This window comes from Eulemur rufifrons, chromosome 30, assembly GCF_041146395.1.
Source record: "Eulemur rufifrons isolate Redbay chromosome 30, OSU_ERuf_1, whole genome shotgun sequence".
NCBI classification, from domain to species: Eukaryota; Metazoa; Chordata; class Mammalia; order Primates; family Lemuridae; genus Eulemur; species Eulemur rufifrons.
The window spans coordinates 134,088,740-134,102,900 of record NC_091012.1 but is presented as its reverse complement, the minus strand read 5'-3'; the positions used below and the strand labels follow the sequence as shown (position 1 = coordinate 134,102,900).

General features: G+C 37.6%; 1 protein-coding gene across 1 annotated transcript in view; it reads left to right on the top strand.

The window, feature by feature from the left end:
• Positions 1–5: 5 nt before the first annotated feature.
• OFD1 (OFD1 centriole and centriolar satellite protein) overlaps positions 6–14,161 on the top strand; it is a 32,994-nt gene continuing 18,838 nt past the window's right edge. The window contains exons 1-9 of the mRNA XM_069462962.1: positions 6–43; positions 220–318; positions 1,864–2,064; positions 3,874–3,942; positions 4,030–4,060; positions 7,171–7,278; positions 9,302–9,438; positions 10,461–10,634; positions 12,733–12,839. Coding sequence (XP_069319063.1) covers positions 35–43; positions 220–318; positions 1,864–2,064; positions 3,874–3,942; positions 4,030–4,060; positions 7,171–7,278; positions 9,302–9,438; positions 10,461–10,634; positions 12,733–12,839 — 935 coding nt within the window. The 5' untranslated portion in view covers positions 6–34. The remainder of the gene's footprint in view (positions 44–219; positions 319–1,863; positions 2,065–3,873; positions 3,943–4,029; positions 4,061–7,170; positions 7,279–9,301; positions 9,439–10,460; positions 10,635–12,732; positions 12,840–14,161) is intronic.

Sequence of the window (14,161 nt, the reverse complement as noted above, 5' to 3'; positions counted from 1 at the left end):
CCGGGCGGGCTCGGAAGGAAGCTGACGCCTGACGATGGCTCAGGTAGATACACCTGCGCCTCCTCGGGGACTGCTGGAAATGAAGTCTCTTGTTTGTGTTCGTTAAAGCTCCTTTCCCCGCTAGGCCTCTTAGGGCTTTCCCGGAGGCCACCGGTCTGTTTTCAGAAATTTACGTCCCCTCTGCCGGCCAGTTAACTTGTAAACCGTTTTGTCTTCCAGTCCACCATGGCCCCCAAATGCGATGTGTTAAGTCAAGATGACCTGCGCAGAAAGCTATACCAGACATTTAAGGATCGGGGTATACTGGACACACTCAAGGTATCAGATTTTGGCATATCTGTGTCATAACTTTTACAACTGGAACCTGGAACAAGTGGTCCACATTTAAATTAATTAAGGGCTTGGGTTTTAATAATAGTATGATATATAGATTGTGTTGGTGAATTACATTTTTATATCCCTATGTAACTCTTTATCTTGAAATAATCTATGGAAAATGTTCGAGAAAATGTTGAGTTTGAGTCCTCTTAAAAGAGCATGTTTAATTAATTGAACTAACATTAAGATAGTGGGTGACATTTATATAACGAACAACACATTTTAGTTAGACTAGGCTTTTTTATAAATTTGGCTTATAGGTTCCTAAATTAATAAGTGCTTTTGTAATAAGTTTGGATGAAGGACATCGACACCACATAGAAAATATTAAGGTTAATGTAGACTAGTTTGGGGAATGTAAAATTTCTTCTTTAAGATATATTGAGACGTATGAATATTTAATTTGGGCAGCAAATATTTATTAGTATACTTTGGATTAACTGCCAGGAGTCAGATTAGCTCAACGTGTTTTCATTATGGTATACATTTCAAAAACATATTTTACATTTAAAATGGGAAATTAAGGAGAATGAGCTAGATTTTTCTCTGCCCCTTCCTCATTGCTTTTGTAGCTTCATAAAAATACTTCAAACTCCTCTGGAAAATACAGATAAAGTGTACAAGAGAAAAATCATCTCTAATGCAGCCATTAAGTGAAATAATGTATGTGTGTGTATATCCTTTTTAAATTTAAATTATAATGATGAGCATTTCCCTGTTGCCTTTAAAGTTTCTTTCTTTTTTTCCCCCAAGACAGAGTCTCGCTCATTCGCGCCAGGTAGAGTACAGTGGCATCATCATAGCTCACTGCAACCTCAAACTCCTGGGTTCAAGCAATCCTCCTGCCTCAGCCTCATGGATAGCTGGACTACAGGCGCATGCCACCATGCCTGGCTAATTTTTTCTATATATATTTTTAGCTGTCCATATACTTTCTTTCTATTTTTAATAGAGACGGGGTCTCGCTCTTGCTCAGGCTGGTGTCAAACTCCTGAGCTCAAGCGATCCTCCCACCTCGGCCTCCCATAGTGCTAGGATTACAGGCGTGAGCCACCTCGCCTGGCCCCTTAAAAGCTTCTTGAAATCCTCATTTTTAGTGGCAGCAGGCACATTTTTGGATGTATGGATAATATATATAGCAGTCCCCTGTTGTTGAATGTTTAGGTTATACCTCCAGCAATCCACAGAGTTATGAGGAAGTGGTGAAATTTTTTCCTGTCCTTGATATCCTGATCATAAGCAGCTGAAATGGGCTTCTAGGGAAGTGAAGTGAAGAGTCCTTAAGCGGTCTGGCTAACCACCGCCAGTTCACTTGGAAGCTGGGGAAATAAAGATTTTTCCAGAACCCACTGGGCTGCTCTCTCGTCTTTCGGCCATGGATCTAGAACTATTCTGGAAATGAAAGATTCCAGTGAATGTGACAAATTTGTGTATATCTGTAGTGAAACAATCCTGCTGAAACTTTTTCCCCTTGTGTTGATCTAGACGCAGCTCAGAAACCAGCTAATTCATGAATTGATGCACCCTGTACTGAGCGGAGAACAGCAACCTCGGTCTGTTTCAGTAGAAGGAAGCTCGCTCTTAATAGGCGCCTCTCACTCTCTGGTGGCAGATTATTTACAAAGATGTGGCTATGAATATTCACTTTCTGTTTTCTTTCCAGAAAGTGGTTTGGCAAAAGAAAAGGTAAAGTCTTTCCTTTTTTGTTTTTGATTTTTCTATTGACAGTTTCTTCCTCTGCTTGTTGTGCTGCTTGTTAGTTAAGTGCTCCTTGAGTAGCTTGGTCCATTTCTCATTTATCATATCGTATCTGCACATAATGTGTTTGTTATATAACAAATGGCTGCTAAATTTGATTGTTCTTAATTCCTTGGTATCTCAGTCATTTATAAAATAGTGATAGGTAGAATCACTAAATGTTTTGGAGCTAGAATTGATCTTACTATCCGTGTAGTCTGATGAAACTCTGCCATTTCTGTTGAATGTCTGCTATGAGCTTGGTACTGTGTTAGGCACACTACAGGTGTTTCATGTGTTACAGATGAGGAGAGGTGAAGTGATTTGTCCAAGGTCATGTAATTTGTAAGTGGCAATGCAGGGCCGTAAATCTAGATCTCCAAAATGTGCTCTTTTTACTATGTTATGGTCTCTTCAGGTATTTCTCTTTGTGATAACGTAAGAGAAGTGAGAATATGTGATTTTTTTACAAATCTAAAGTTCTCAAATATTAAAACATGTCTTATGTTTTACCACTCTTCTAATTATTTTAACTATATATTCTTCACCATTACCATTGAACATGATAGTCCCACTTTATTTTAAAGGCAGATATAGCAAACTTTTCCTGTGTGTGTGTGTTTAATATTCATTTCTTCAGATCAGTTTTGGGTTCACAGCAAAATTGAGTGAAAAGTACAGAGTTCCCATACTCCCCCCCCCACATGTATAGCTTCCCCCAATATCAACATTTCGCAAGGTGGAGCATTTGCTATAATTGATGAACCTACATTGACATGTCATTATCACCCAAAGTCCATAGTTTACATTAGGGTTTACTCTTGGTGATATTCCTATGTTTTTACCCTATTTTATCTAAAATTATCCCAAAGTTTCATATTCCAAAGTATTAAGGATGTAAGAATGTTAGTACAGTATTTGAATGAAATTTTCTTTATCAATATTAGGAATTCAGTTTTGGTCCACGATTCTCTAGCTTTCTAATACATTTCACAATTTTGCTTATTGTGTGAATAACAGTCAATTATATAATTATTATAACAGGAATTAATCCAGTTGATACGCTTAAAGGTTTCTAATATAAAATGCCATGGAGAATATTTTCTTTTTTTTTTTTGATTTATTTTCTTGTTGTTGTTTTCTTTTTTACATGGAGCTATGCCCAAGAAGCCTTGAGCAAGTGGACTCCAGAATACTTTCTTTAAAGGAAAACCAATTGAAAACAAATTATATCAATGTTCTCAGGGTAGACATAGAAAATGATGTATACTATAATAAAAATATATACTTACTCAAAATGTCTGTTTAAAAATATTTTAGGAATATTTTAGTCATTTGTAGTAGTAAAGACAGTAAAAATTTAGTTTATTTACATTTTTAAACAATGAATATATTAAAAAATGAACTATAATTGAAAGACTCTGGAACTCATTTATTCATTGGTTCATCAGATATTTGAGTGTCATCTGTAAGGCATTAGCCATTTCTGTTAGGCATATATTTTTGATGTGAACTACTTGGAGGTTAATTACATGATCGGGAAAGATACTTTATGCTTTTGACCTCAACATGTTTATTGTAACTTATTTACAAGTATGAGAAAGAGTTTCAATTTTACATTAGCATAGTTACCTTATTTTTATTTAATCTGAAGCATGTTTCTTAATCTCATATTCATATTCAGAAACATATCCTAATTTATCATTTAAACATGGATGTAAAAATGTGTCTAATTAGTAACCTTTTTTTTTTTTTAAGGTATTTACTATGCAGGATCTATTGCAACTCATTAAAATCAACCCTTCCTCCAGTCTCTACAAATCACTGGTAGGATTGCTTAGTTTTTATAACCTGCTTTGGTTTGTTAATTATAACTGAATAGTTGAATAAAGGTTAAATATTTTCTTTTAACAGATTACACGATTTGATAAAGAAAACCAAAAAGGTAGGAGGAGCCTTCATGTTTGTAGAGAATACAGCATTTTTGTATGTACTTTTTCCTATAAAAGTAAGAAGCTAATAATTTTTAGGGGGAAGAGTAGGAAATTTAATTTGCATTAAATCATTTGATTTTCCTTGCTGACCATACCTTCCCTTTTAAATAAACAACAGTTCATCTGTTGTTCTGACAAATGCAGGTCATTTCCCCCATATCTCCATTCTTGTATTAGCTCTTAGGTACTAAAAAAAAAAATAACCTCAGATAGTATCAAGGGCCCTACAAATAGACTGAAAGATACTCTTTGTAAAAATACCCACTGTTTGGAACATTTCTGCCCAAAAACCCCCAACAAACTAATAACTTTTAGGCCAGATGTCTTTGTATACTAGGTGTCTCCCTCAAGTACAATGTGTAGAGTATTAATATTTTCTTAAAGAATCAGATATCTGTTCAGTAATGTGTTATGTATTTTCTTATTAAGTGTTTATGTAGACTTGATAAATTGTCTTAATTTTGACCTTGATAATAACCTTTCATAGAGTCTATAACTATCATGGGTGCCTGACCATTAGTTAGACTTAACGATGGGCTTTGTAGCATGAACATAAGCTAGCAACTTGCCTTTGATGCATAGTTACTCTTTAGGTCTTTTAAATAATCTTTGGCATTATACAACAGTCCTCTTGTGTTGGTACCCTCTTGGATTTCTTCTGTTGCCAGCACTGCTGCCATCCCCACTAGGACATTCATTCATTCAGAACTTTTTCAGCAAACATTTGAGACCTTTCTGCCAGCCATTAGTCTGTGACTTAAATAAAAAATGAATCTAGACACAGACCTTGTACCTTATACAAAAACTAATTCAAAATGAACCATAGACCTAAATGTAAAATGCAAAACTATAAAACTTTTAGATGAAAGCATAGGAGAAAATCTATGTGACCTTGGGGTTTCGTGGTGAGGTATAACACTAAAAGCATGATACATGAAAGAAAAAAAAGATCAGTTAGACTTTATTAAAATTAAAAACATCTCTGTGTTAAGACACTCTTAAGAGGATGAAAACACAAATTACAGACTGGGAGAAAAATTTGCAAAACACATATCTGATAAAGGACTTGTATCCACAATGTACAAAGAACTCTCAAAACTCAGCGCTAAAAAGATTACCCAACTAAAAAATAGACAAGGGATCTGCACAGACATCTTACTAAAGAAGGTATACAGATGGCAGGTAAGCATAGAAAAGATGCTCTTTATCATTTGTCACTAGGAAAATGCAAATAAGACAACAGTGAGATACTACTACACACTTGTTAGAATGGTTAACATCCTAAACACGATACCAAATGCTGGTGAGACTGTGGAGCAAGAGGAACTCTCATTCATTGCTGATCAGGCTTCAAAATGGTGCCACCACTTTGGGAGACAGTTTGGTAGTTTCTTATACAAAGGTAAACAGTTGTACCATATGTTCCAGCAGTCGTGCTCCCAGCTGATCTGAAAACTTTTGTCCACACAGACACTTGCACATGAATGTTTTAGCAGCTTTCACAAATTGGAAGTGACCAAGATATCCTTCAGTAGGTTGAATGGATAAATAAACTGGTACATCCGAACAGTGGAATACTATTCATCCCACAGGAATGAACTATCAAGCCATGCAAAAATATAAATGAATCTTAAATGCATATTGTTCATGAAAGAAGCCAGTCTGAAAAGGCTACATATTATATGATTCCATATATATGACATTCTGAAAAGGCAACCTATAGAGATGATAAATCAGTGGTTGCTAGGGATTTGGAGAGAAAGAGTGGGCAGGTTGAATAGGTGAAGCAGCACAGGAAATGTTTTAGGGTGGTGAGAGTACTTTGTATGGTACTGCAATGGTGGATATGTGGCACTATATATTTGTCAAAAGCCATAGAACTTTACAGCACAAAGAACCTTAATGTATGCAAATTAGGAGGTCAGGTGTAGGATGGAACGCAGACTGTGACAAAACAATCCAACTCTAGTCCCCTCACCGAAGGAGGTGGGGAAAAAAGGTGCCAACCTAACTAATTTTAGACATTTCAAGAAACCAAAAACTTCTAAAATAATTTATGCTCATGATTTAACTACTCAGAAGAGTATGAAGTGAAAGAAAGGTAGTAATTTCTGCCCATGTTCTCTAGTCTTGCTCTCCACTGATAACTAGAATTAATAGTTTCTTGTTCTTCTAGATTTTCTGTTTGAGTATGAGTCTGTGTATTTGTAATTATTAGTAACATGCACACAGTCATAAATGGGATCATATAGATGCTGTTTTGTAGTTTTTTTATCTACCAGTATATCTTTCTATAGCAGTATGTTTAGACATTATTTTTAAAGAATGTATTTAAGCCCCTGTGGATGGAGATTTAGTTGTTTTATTGTTTGCTTTTTATCATTAGAGGCAGTCAGTGTGCCGTGTGTACCCTTTGTGCCCTTGTGAAAGTTTAGCTGTGTTTATTCATAGAAGTGGAATGACTAGGTTAAAGGGCATGTGCATTTTGAATACACATGAATGCTGACAGCTTTCCCTCCCAAGTGAATGAACATGACCATATCTCCACTCCCTTGCCAACACTTAGTATTATCAAAGTTTTAATCTAAGCGATATTATAGGGAAAATATGGTCTCTCTATTGTATTTGCTTTATTTATGATTTTATGTTTATTCAACGTTTTAAAATTCATGTATATTTGAAATTTGACTTTTTTCTGTGAACTGTCCCTGTCTCTCCTCATTTTTCTATTTTACTGATTTGTAAGAGCTCTTTGATATTATGAAAATTGGTCGTGTTTCCATATTATTATAAACATTTTTTTCCAGTGTATCATTTTTCATTTGGTTTTATTTTATGCCCTATATGTTTTTAATTTTTATGTGGTTAGATTGATAAATAGTTCTTCTTATTCCTTCCAGGCTTTGTATCATACTTGGAAAGGCCTTTCCTCAAATTATTCTTAAAAGAAAAGATACAATGTAAAAATGATATTATTATATAACCAAGGTTATATAAGCAGTGACTGAGCAATGGTGGAATGAAAGTTCTGAAACAAAACTATGACTATTGTGTTTTTTAGGTTTTCTTATGTATTTTTTAAAAGAGTTGGCAGAACATCATCAGGCTAAAGAGAGTTGTGATACAGAAACTCAGACAAGTTCAACATTTCCTGGCCAAGACTCCCTTGGTAATTATATCCTTCTTTCTTAATTCCAGTTCTGCTATTTTCTTTTTGAATGAAGGAAATTACCTGATTTACCGTATCATGTGGTGGTTCCTTGAACTGGAGATATGTAACCTGAAGGTGGCAAGGGAATTCATTTCTTCTGGAATCATGTTGTTAGAAGGGACCAGGAATTGCTCTCCAGTGTCATTCCCTATCTTCAAGGATGCCAGGGCTATGTTGGTCACATTATGCAGAGATCCAAAGGCCCACATTCTTCTTTGTTGGTTGGGTTTGACCTCTTTTAACTGGGAGATTCTTCCTGGTGTCTCGTCTAACTTTATTTTACAGCCACTAAGTGGAAGATTATAGACTATTTGCTTTTGGAGAGCTAGAGAAGTCATTGGCCCATGACTCTGTTTTATAGTTGAGGAAGCCAAGGTCCTCAGAGGAAGAGCAACTTGCATTTTTTTTTTTTTCTTTTTGACAGCAATTTCACAAAGAACAGAAGAGCAACTTGGAAACACCCAATCTGGGTCTGAACTAAGAGTTCAAGTTTTCCGTTCTATGATCTAGAGCTTTTTGCATTATGCAGCCTTTGTACAATATCATCCTGCCCTTTAGTTTTGTACTCAGTAGAGATGGGAAACAGCTATTTAAAATGATGTTCTTAACCTATTTCTTGGACTTCCCTTACTCTTTTTTATTTTTATTTTTTGAGACAGTCTCGCTTTGTTGCCCCAGGTAGAGTGAGTGTAGTGGCATCATCGTAGCTCATTGCAACCTCAAACTCCTAGGCTCAAGTGATTCTCCTGCATCAGCCTCCTGAATAGCTGGGACTACAGGCATGTGCCACCATGCATGGCTAATTTTTCTGTTTTTTGTAGAGATGGGGGTCTAGCTCTTGCTCAGGCTGGTCTAGAACTCCTGGCCTCAAGCAATCCTCCCAAAGTCCTAGGATTACAGACATGAGCCACTGTGTCCAGCAGCCCTTACTCTTAAATAGTAATAGTGCTTTTAACTTGTAAGAAGATATGTTCATAATTTGTAAAAAACTATATTGTATGACTAGGCCTTTAAGTTTAATTGCATTAGAAACATGTTACATGCTTATTATAAAGCAGTGCTGTGCAATAGTGTGAGCCACATATGTAATTTTAAATTTTCTAATAGCCACAAAAAGTTCAAAGAAGTGAAATTTGTTTTAATAATATATTTTATTTAACCCAATACACCCAAAATATCATTTCAACATGTGCTCAATATAAAAAATATTAATGAGATATTTTATATTTATTTTTTGTACTAAGTCTTTGAAATCTGTTGTGTTTTTTGCACTTAGAGCACATCTCAATGCAGACTGGCTATATTTCAAGCACTCAATAGCCACAAGTGGCTAGAGAGTCTTGTATTGGACAGCATAATTATAGAGCATTTGGAAATACAGAAAAATAGATGGGAAAACATATCTGAAGTAATGCCTACCAGAGACAAACACTGTCAATATTTTAATCTATTTCTGCCAGATTTTTTTTTTCCTTGCACGTACTTTTTTGGTGGATATTACATGTGGCTGAGATTGTATTCCGGGTTCAGATTTGCACTCTACTACGTGATTGAGTCAGACCCGCAGTTGGTTCAAGGGCCATTGGCCTGGTGGAAAAAGCACTGGCATGAAAGAGAGTCAGTAGATCTCACTTTAGTCCCAGTTGTGCTGTTACGTAGTTGCTTAATCCTCTGGCAGTTACTTAAACTATATGAGCATTTACTTTTTTATCTGCAAAGTGGAGAGGTTGAAACACATGGTCTTTGATTCTTTTAAAGTCATTGTTTTGAACATGTAAGTCAATTTTAATCAAAGTTCAATGAAAGAACTCTCTGCCTTGGCACTTAGAGACTGGGAGGGGACTCCAGTATTTTCTGACTTAAACTGTGACATCCTTATGCTTTCCCTTAAGTATACTCTTTTCTTTTGTTCAGAGGTCTGGCCTCTTGTGCACTTGACTATGTTTATATATCCTGATTTGATCTGTTATTTTTTTAATAGCTGAGAAGCTTCAGCTTATTGATGATCAGTTTGCGGGTGCTTACCCTCAGCGTCCCAAGTTAGAGTCTTTAGAAATAAAGTTAAATGAATATAAGAGAGAAATAGAACAGCAACTTCAGGATGAAATGTGTCAAAAGGTAAGCTTTATCTTGTTGCTGTTAACAAGAGTGATATTTTTGCTTGTCTTCTAATGTCTTAATCTTAGGTATATGGGAAATATCTAGAACCTTTATTAAAGAATGGGATACTGTACTGTGTGCATGTTATTTTTATTTCCAATTATGTCATTTGTTTGTGCCTTTGAATGAATCCTACAGGTACAGTGAATGACATAAAACTAAAGGTGAACTAAACTAAATGTAACATGTTTGGGCAGAACATTAATATTAAACCTAACCATGGAGAGAAGTTTGTTACTGTTTCTTTCTTTTTTTTTTTTTTGAGACAGAGTATCACTCTGTTGCCCGGGCTAGAGTGCCGTGGGGTCAGCCTAGCTCACAGCAACCTCAAACTCCTGGGCTCGAGCAATCCTCCTGCCTCAGCCTCCCGAGTAGCTGGGACTACAGGCGTGTGCCACCATGCCCGGCTAATTTTTTCTATATATATATATATATTTTTAGCTGTCCATATAATTTCTTTTTTTTTTTTTTTTTTTTGAGACAGAGTCTCACTCTGTTGCCCAGGCTAGAGTGAGTGCCGTGGCGTCAGCCTAGCTCACAGCAACCTCAAACTCCTGAGCTCAAGCGATCCTCCTGTCTCAGCCTCCCGAGTAGCTGGGACTACAGGCATGCGCCACCATGCCCGGCTAATTTTTTCTATATATATTTTTAGCTGTCCATATAATTTCTTTCTATTTTTAGTAGAGGTAGGGTCTCGCTCTTGCTCAGGCTGGTCTCGAACTCCTGAGCTCAAACGATCCGCCCACCTCGGCCTCCCAGAGTGCTAGGATTACAGGCGTGAGCCACCGCGCCCGGCCTGTCCATATAATTTCTTTCTATTTTTAGTAGAGACAGGGATCTCACTCAGGCTGGTCTCGAACTCCTGAGCTCAATCTGCCCGCCTCAGCCTCCCAGAGTGCTAGGATTACAGGCGTGAGCCACCATGCCCAGCTGTTACTATTTCTTTAGTAATTGGTGAATTTTTTGGTATCTATTTGCAGCTGAAGTATTTTAAAGACACTGAAATAGCAAAAATTAAAATGGAAGAGAAAAGAAAGTATGAGAAGGAATTAGCTGAGTTTCGGAATGAGTTTGAGAAAGCTTGTCAAGTAAAATCTGAAGCCCTCATTTCTCGGGAAAAGAATACCCTTGAGAGACTTCAAAAGCACCGGGAGGTATGATAATTTATTGAGTGGCTATTTCCTGCAGCTGTTAGTGGGTTCGCTCAAGATCCAGGAACAGGTGGGACAAATGATGGAACAAGGCCCTAGAGGAGCAATAGGGACTGGGCCAAGAGTGCAAATGGAAGGGTGGGCCTTGGAAAGGATACGCAGACTTCCTTCCTGAGACTGGTGGAAAGGAAAGAACTGTGGAGGTGAACGTGCACTGCGGAATTGTAAGAAATTCACACTAAATAAGCTCCATCTTCTCAGGCAGATTAGAGGATCAGGTAGTGGGTTTTAGGAGTGGCTCGGAGGTGTGGAACAGCTTCTGTGCTCAGGGAAGAATAGCTCCTTAAGGCAGAGAGGACTGTGTTGAGGGCCCAGGTGATGGAGGGAGCCTGGAATATAAACCATTTGCTTGTAGGTAAGTTTTCTGTTCTAGCTCTAGGGAGGATTTGTAATTTGTGGCTCTTTTGGCCCCTTTCAGTGAGGGCAGAAAGATAGAGGTGCTTGGGGAGTACAGCTTTGCAGAGCTTAATTTATTTGCCTTGAGAAAGGCAGCCTATTTAATTGGAGATGCTGGGCCTCTGCTGGGTGGTGAAGGGTCCCAGAGGATAGGGCAGGTGGCTCCTAATCTAGGGGAAAAGGGAGGGTTATGTGGCAGTCTCAGTGATCAAGGAGGTCTGAAGAGATTGGCAGGTGGAAATAGGAACCAAGAGTACAGAGTTGCAGGGTGAGGCTTCAAGTGGAGACTGGAAACAAAATGCAGTGTGCTGCCGTTGGGGGAAGCTGCAGAAGTGAGCAAGGGTGAAGGTCCCTGGGGTAGAGGATCCTAGGGGTGCGAGTGTCATCCACATGGCCGTTTGATCTTGTCACTCAGAAAGATGACTGGACAGGTGGCAGGGAGTCCATGTTGGCAGGAGGGATTGAATGGGCTCCTTTGGGAAAACATATTCCTTTCCTAAGGGCATGTCTTAAATCAGACTGGATTTGTGGCACTATTTCCAATGTACCTCGAGAACTACTGCTGTCAGGAGATGTTGAAAGTAGGAGGACTTCCTCCTATTGTCCACCTTCTCAATAACACCTGGTTGTTTAATGCTAAGTGCACTCCCTCTACAATTTTGTGTAGCATTTCTGGGAATTGGGCTCATTTCAGCTATAGGAATAAAATGCTGGAAGCACAGATCTTTGAGATGATTTGATCATTAGACTAACAACTTTATTTTCAAGATAAGTGGCTGCCTAGAACCCCATTTACTTTGATTATCTGAAGGCTTTGAAGAAGCATTGTCATCCTCATAAAAAGCATCATGTCTTTATTCCTTGACCTGGAATGTCCATCCCCTTTTCTCCCTCAAAACTATTCTGTCCTTCAAGACTCAGCTTGAATATCACCTCGGTAATGCCTTCCCTGACTCCCCTTGAGTGACTCATTCAGGCCTCATTCCTGCATGTGGTATTTATATACTTTAGTGATGAAATCATCACATTCTAGTGTGATTGTTTCTCTCTCCCTGACTAAATTATGAGAGCCTTAAAGATGGGGACTGTCTGCCTTTTTATATCCTGCTCCTAATGTGCTGCTTGACATGTGATGGGTAACTCTTTGTGAAGGGAACACATACATGGAAGGATGGCCTGTTTGTTTAGGAGTTCATATGAGCTTGCTAACACTCAGTCAGAATGACCCATGAACTGGAACATTCACACACTACCAGTACCAGTACTACTGGGGATTCTAGTCTTTGGGAGTTTTATTGCTGAATGCACATATTGCTTAATTTTTCTTGCCAAAGAACTTAAAATTTTAATTGAGGGACTAAGAGATTTTACTAAGTAGAATAATTAGACAAAGGGTGGTAGGAATATAGGGTAATATAGTTTAACAGTCGTTGGAGGAGTAATTTTTTTACGCAAGGGAGGAAATTTTTGTGCAACTAGAATAGGCAAAAAGTATACCTTGAATTGGAATCTCTTGAAGGTGAAACTGTTACCCTAGATGTCTGTACTTTGATTGTTTTCTGGAATTTAGGAAGCAGTGTATCAGTTCAAATCTGTTTTTATTTTCTTTAGCTTACTTGCTAAAAATTAATGATTTCCTATACAGATTGAAACAAAAGAAATTTATGCTCAAAGGCAGCTTCTACTGAAAGATATGGATTTGCTAAGACGCAGAGAAGCAGAGCTGAAGCAAAGAGTTGAAGCTTTTGAATTGTAAGTAATACATATTCATATTGTATATAGAATGAATGAGAGTAAAAAGAATTACTAAATATATGTCTAAATATTCTTATGTTAAATTGCCATGTAGAATTCTTGGTTGTAAAGGTGGTATGACCTAGCATTAGAAGATACAACTTAAGAGAAACAAACACTAGGCTTTTGCTTTTGAAATATTAGACATTTAAGATGAAAAGCAGCATGAGATACCATCATCAGGCCACAGTGAGACCAGACAGATAATTTGGAGAAGTTAATAATGCTTGAACAGATTGTATGTTTTGCAGTTACATTCATTCAGATCTGATAGTTTCAGGTGTGTATTGTATAGTAACCGAATTACATATATCCAGGTCTGCAGCATTTACCATTTCTCATGGTGTGTGTGTGTGTGTGTGTGTGTTACTCACTCTTAATGCTGACAAATATTTCATCCTTCAAATCTTACCTGGGATTGATAGCAAGCTCACCCATGTGTAGTTTGTGCAATAAGCCTTCTTTCTCATTTGGAATTTGCTATTAATTGACACCCAGAGATACTCCATGAATCTTACTTAGTTCATTAAAAAATTTGTCTCCATCTTCATTAATGTTTTCTCACTTCTATTGTCTAGATTCATTTGATTTCTTCTATGTACTCTCTTTTTGGCAATATTGAAGAGGTAAATTGATCAAGAGAGAAAAGAAAAGGAACAGAGTTTGGGCAGAGAGAATTCGTGATTATATAATCACTTCTTTACCTCCATTTCCTTTATTCCTCTTCCTGCCTTCTAAGCACATAAGCGAAATAAATGTGGCTTACTGCTACTGGCTTTCCAGATTAGCCAGCAGAGGGAGCTAATACATAGCACCTTTACCTGTTCTTGGACTAGTCAGAGTTCTGCAGCGCTTCTCAGGTTGGCAGGATCTCAGCACCTGTGACCTGACTCTTTGGCTTGGGAATTGGTGCTGTGGTTGATTTAAAGTCTCACTGTGAAGACCATTCCGTTCTTTGGTGTTTTTGTTTTTTTTTTCGTTTTTTTTTTCTTGAGACAGAGTCTCACTCTGTTGCCTTGAGTAGAGTGCCGTTTCATCAGCCTAGCTCATAGCAACTTCAAACTGCTGGGCTCAAGCGATCCTTCTGCCTCAGCCTCCCAGAGTGCTAGCATTATAGGCGTGAGCCACTGTGCCTGGCCAATTCTTTGGTATTTGGAAGTGCTGGTCGAGCCATCTATCTTTTGTTCTCTCTTTTAGCATTCTCTTCAGTATTCAATCGATAGATTATTAAATGACAACAAATCTTAATATCTGTAGGCTAATCGATTAGATCCTGCAGT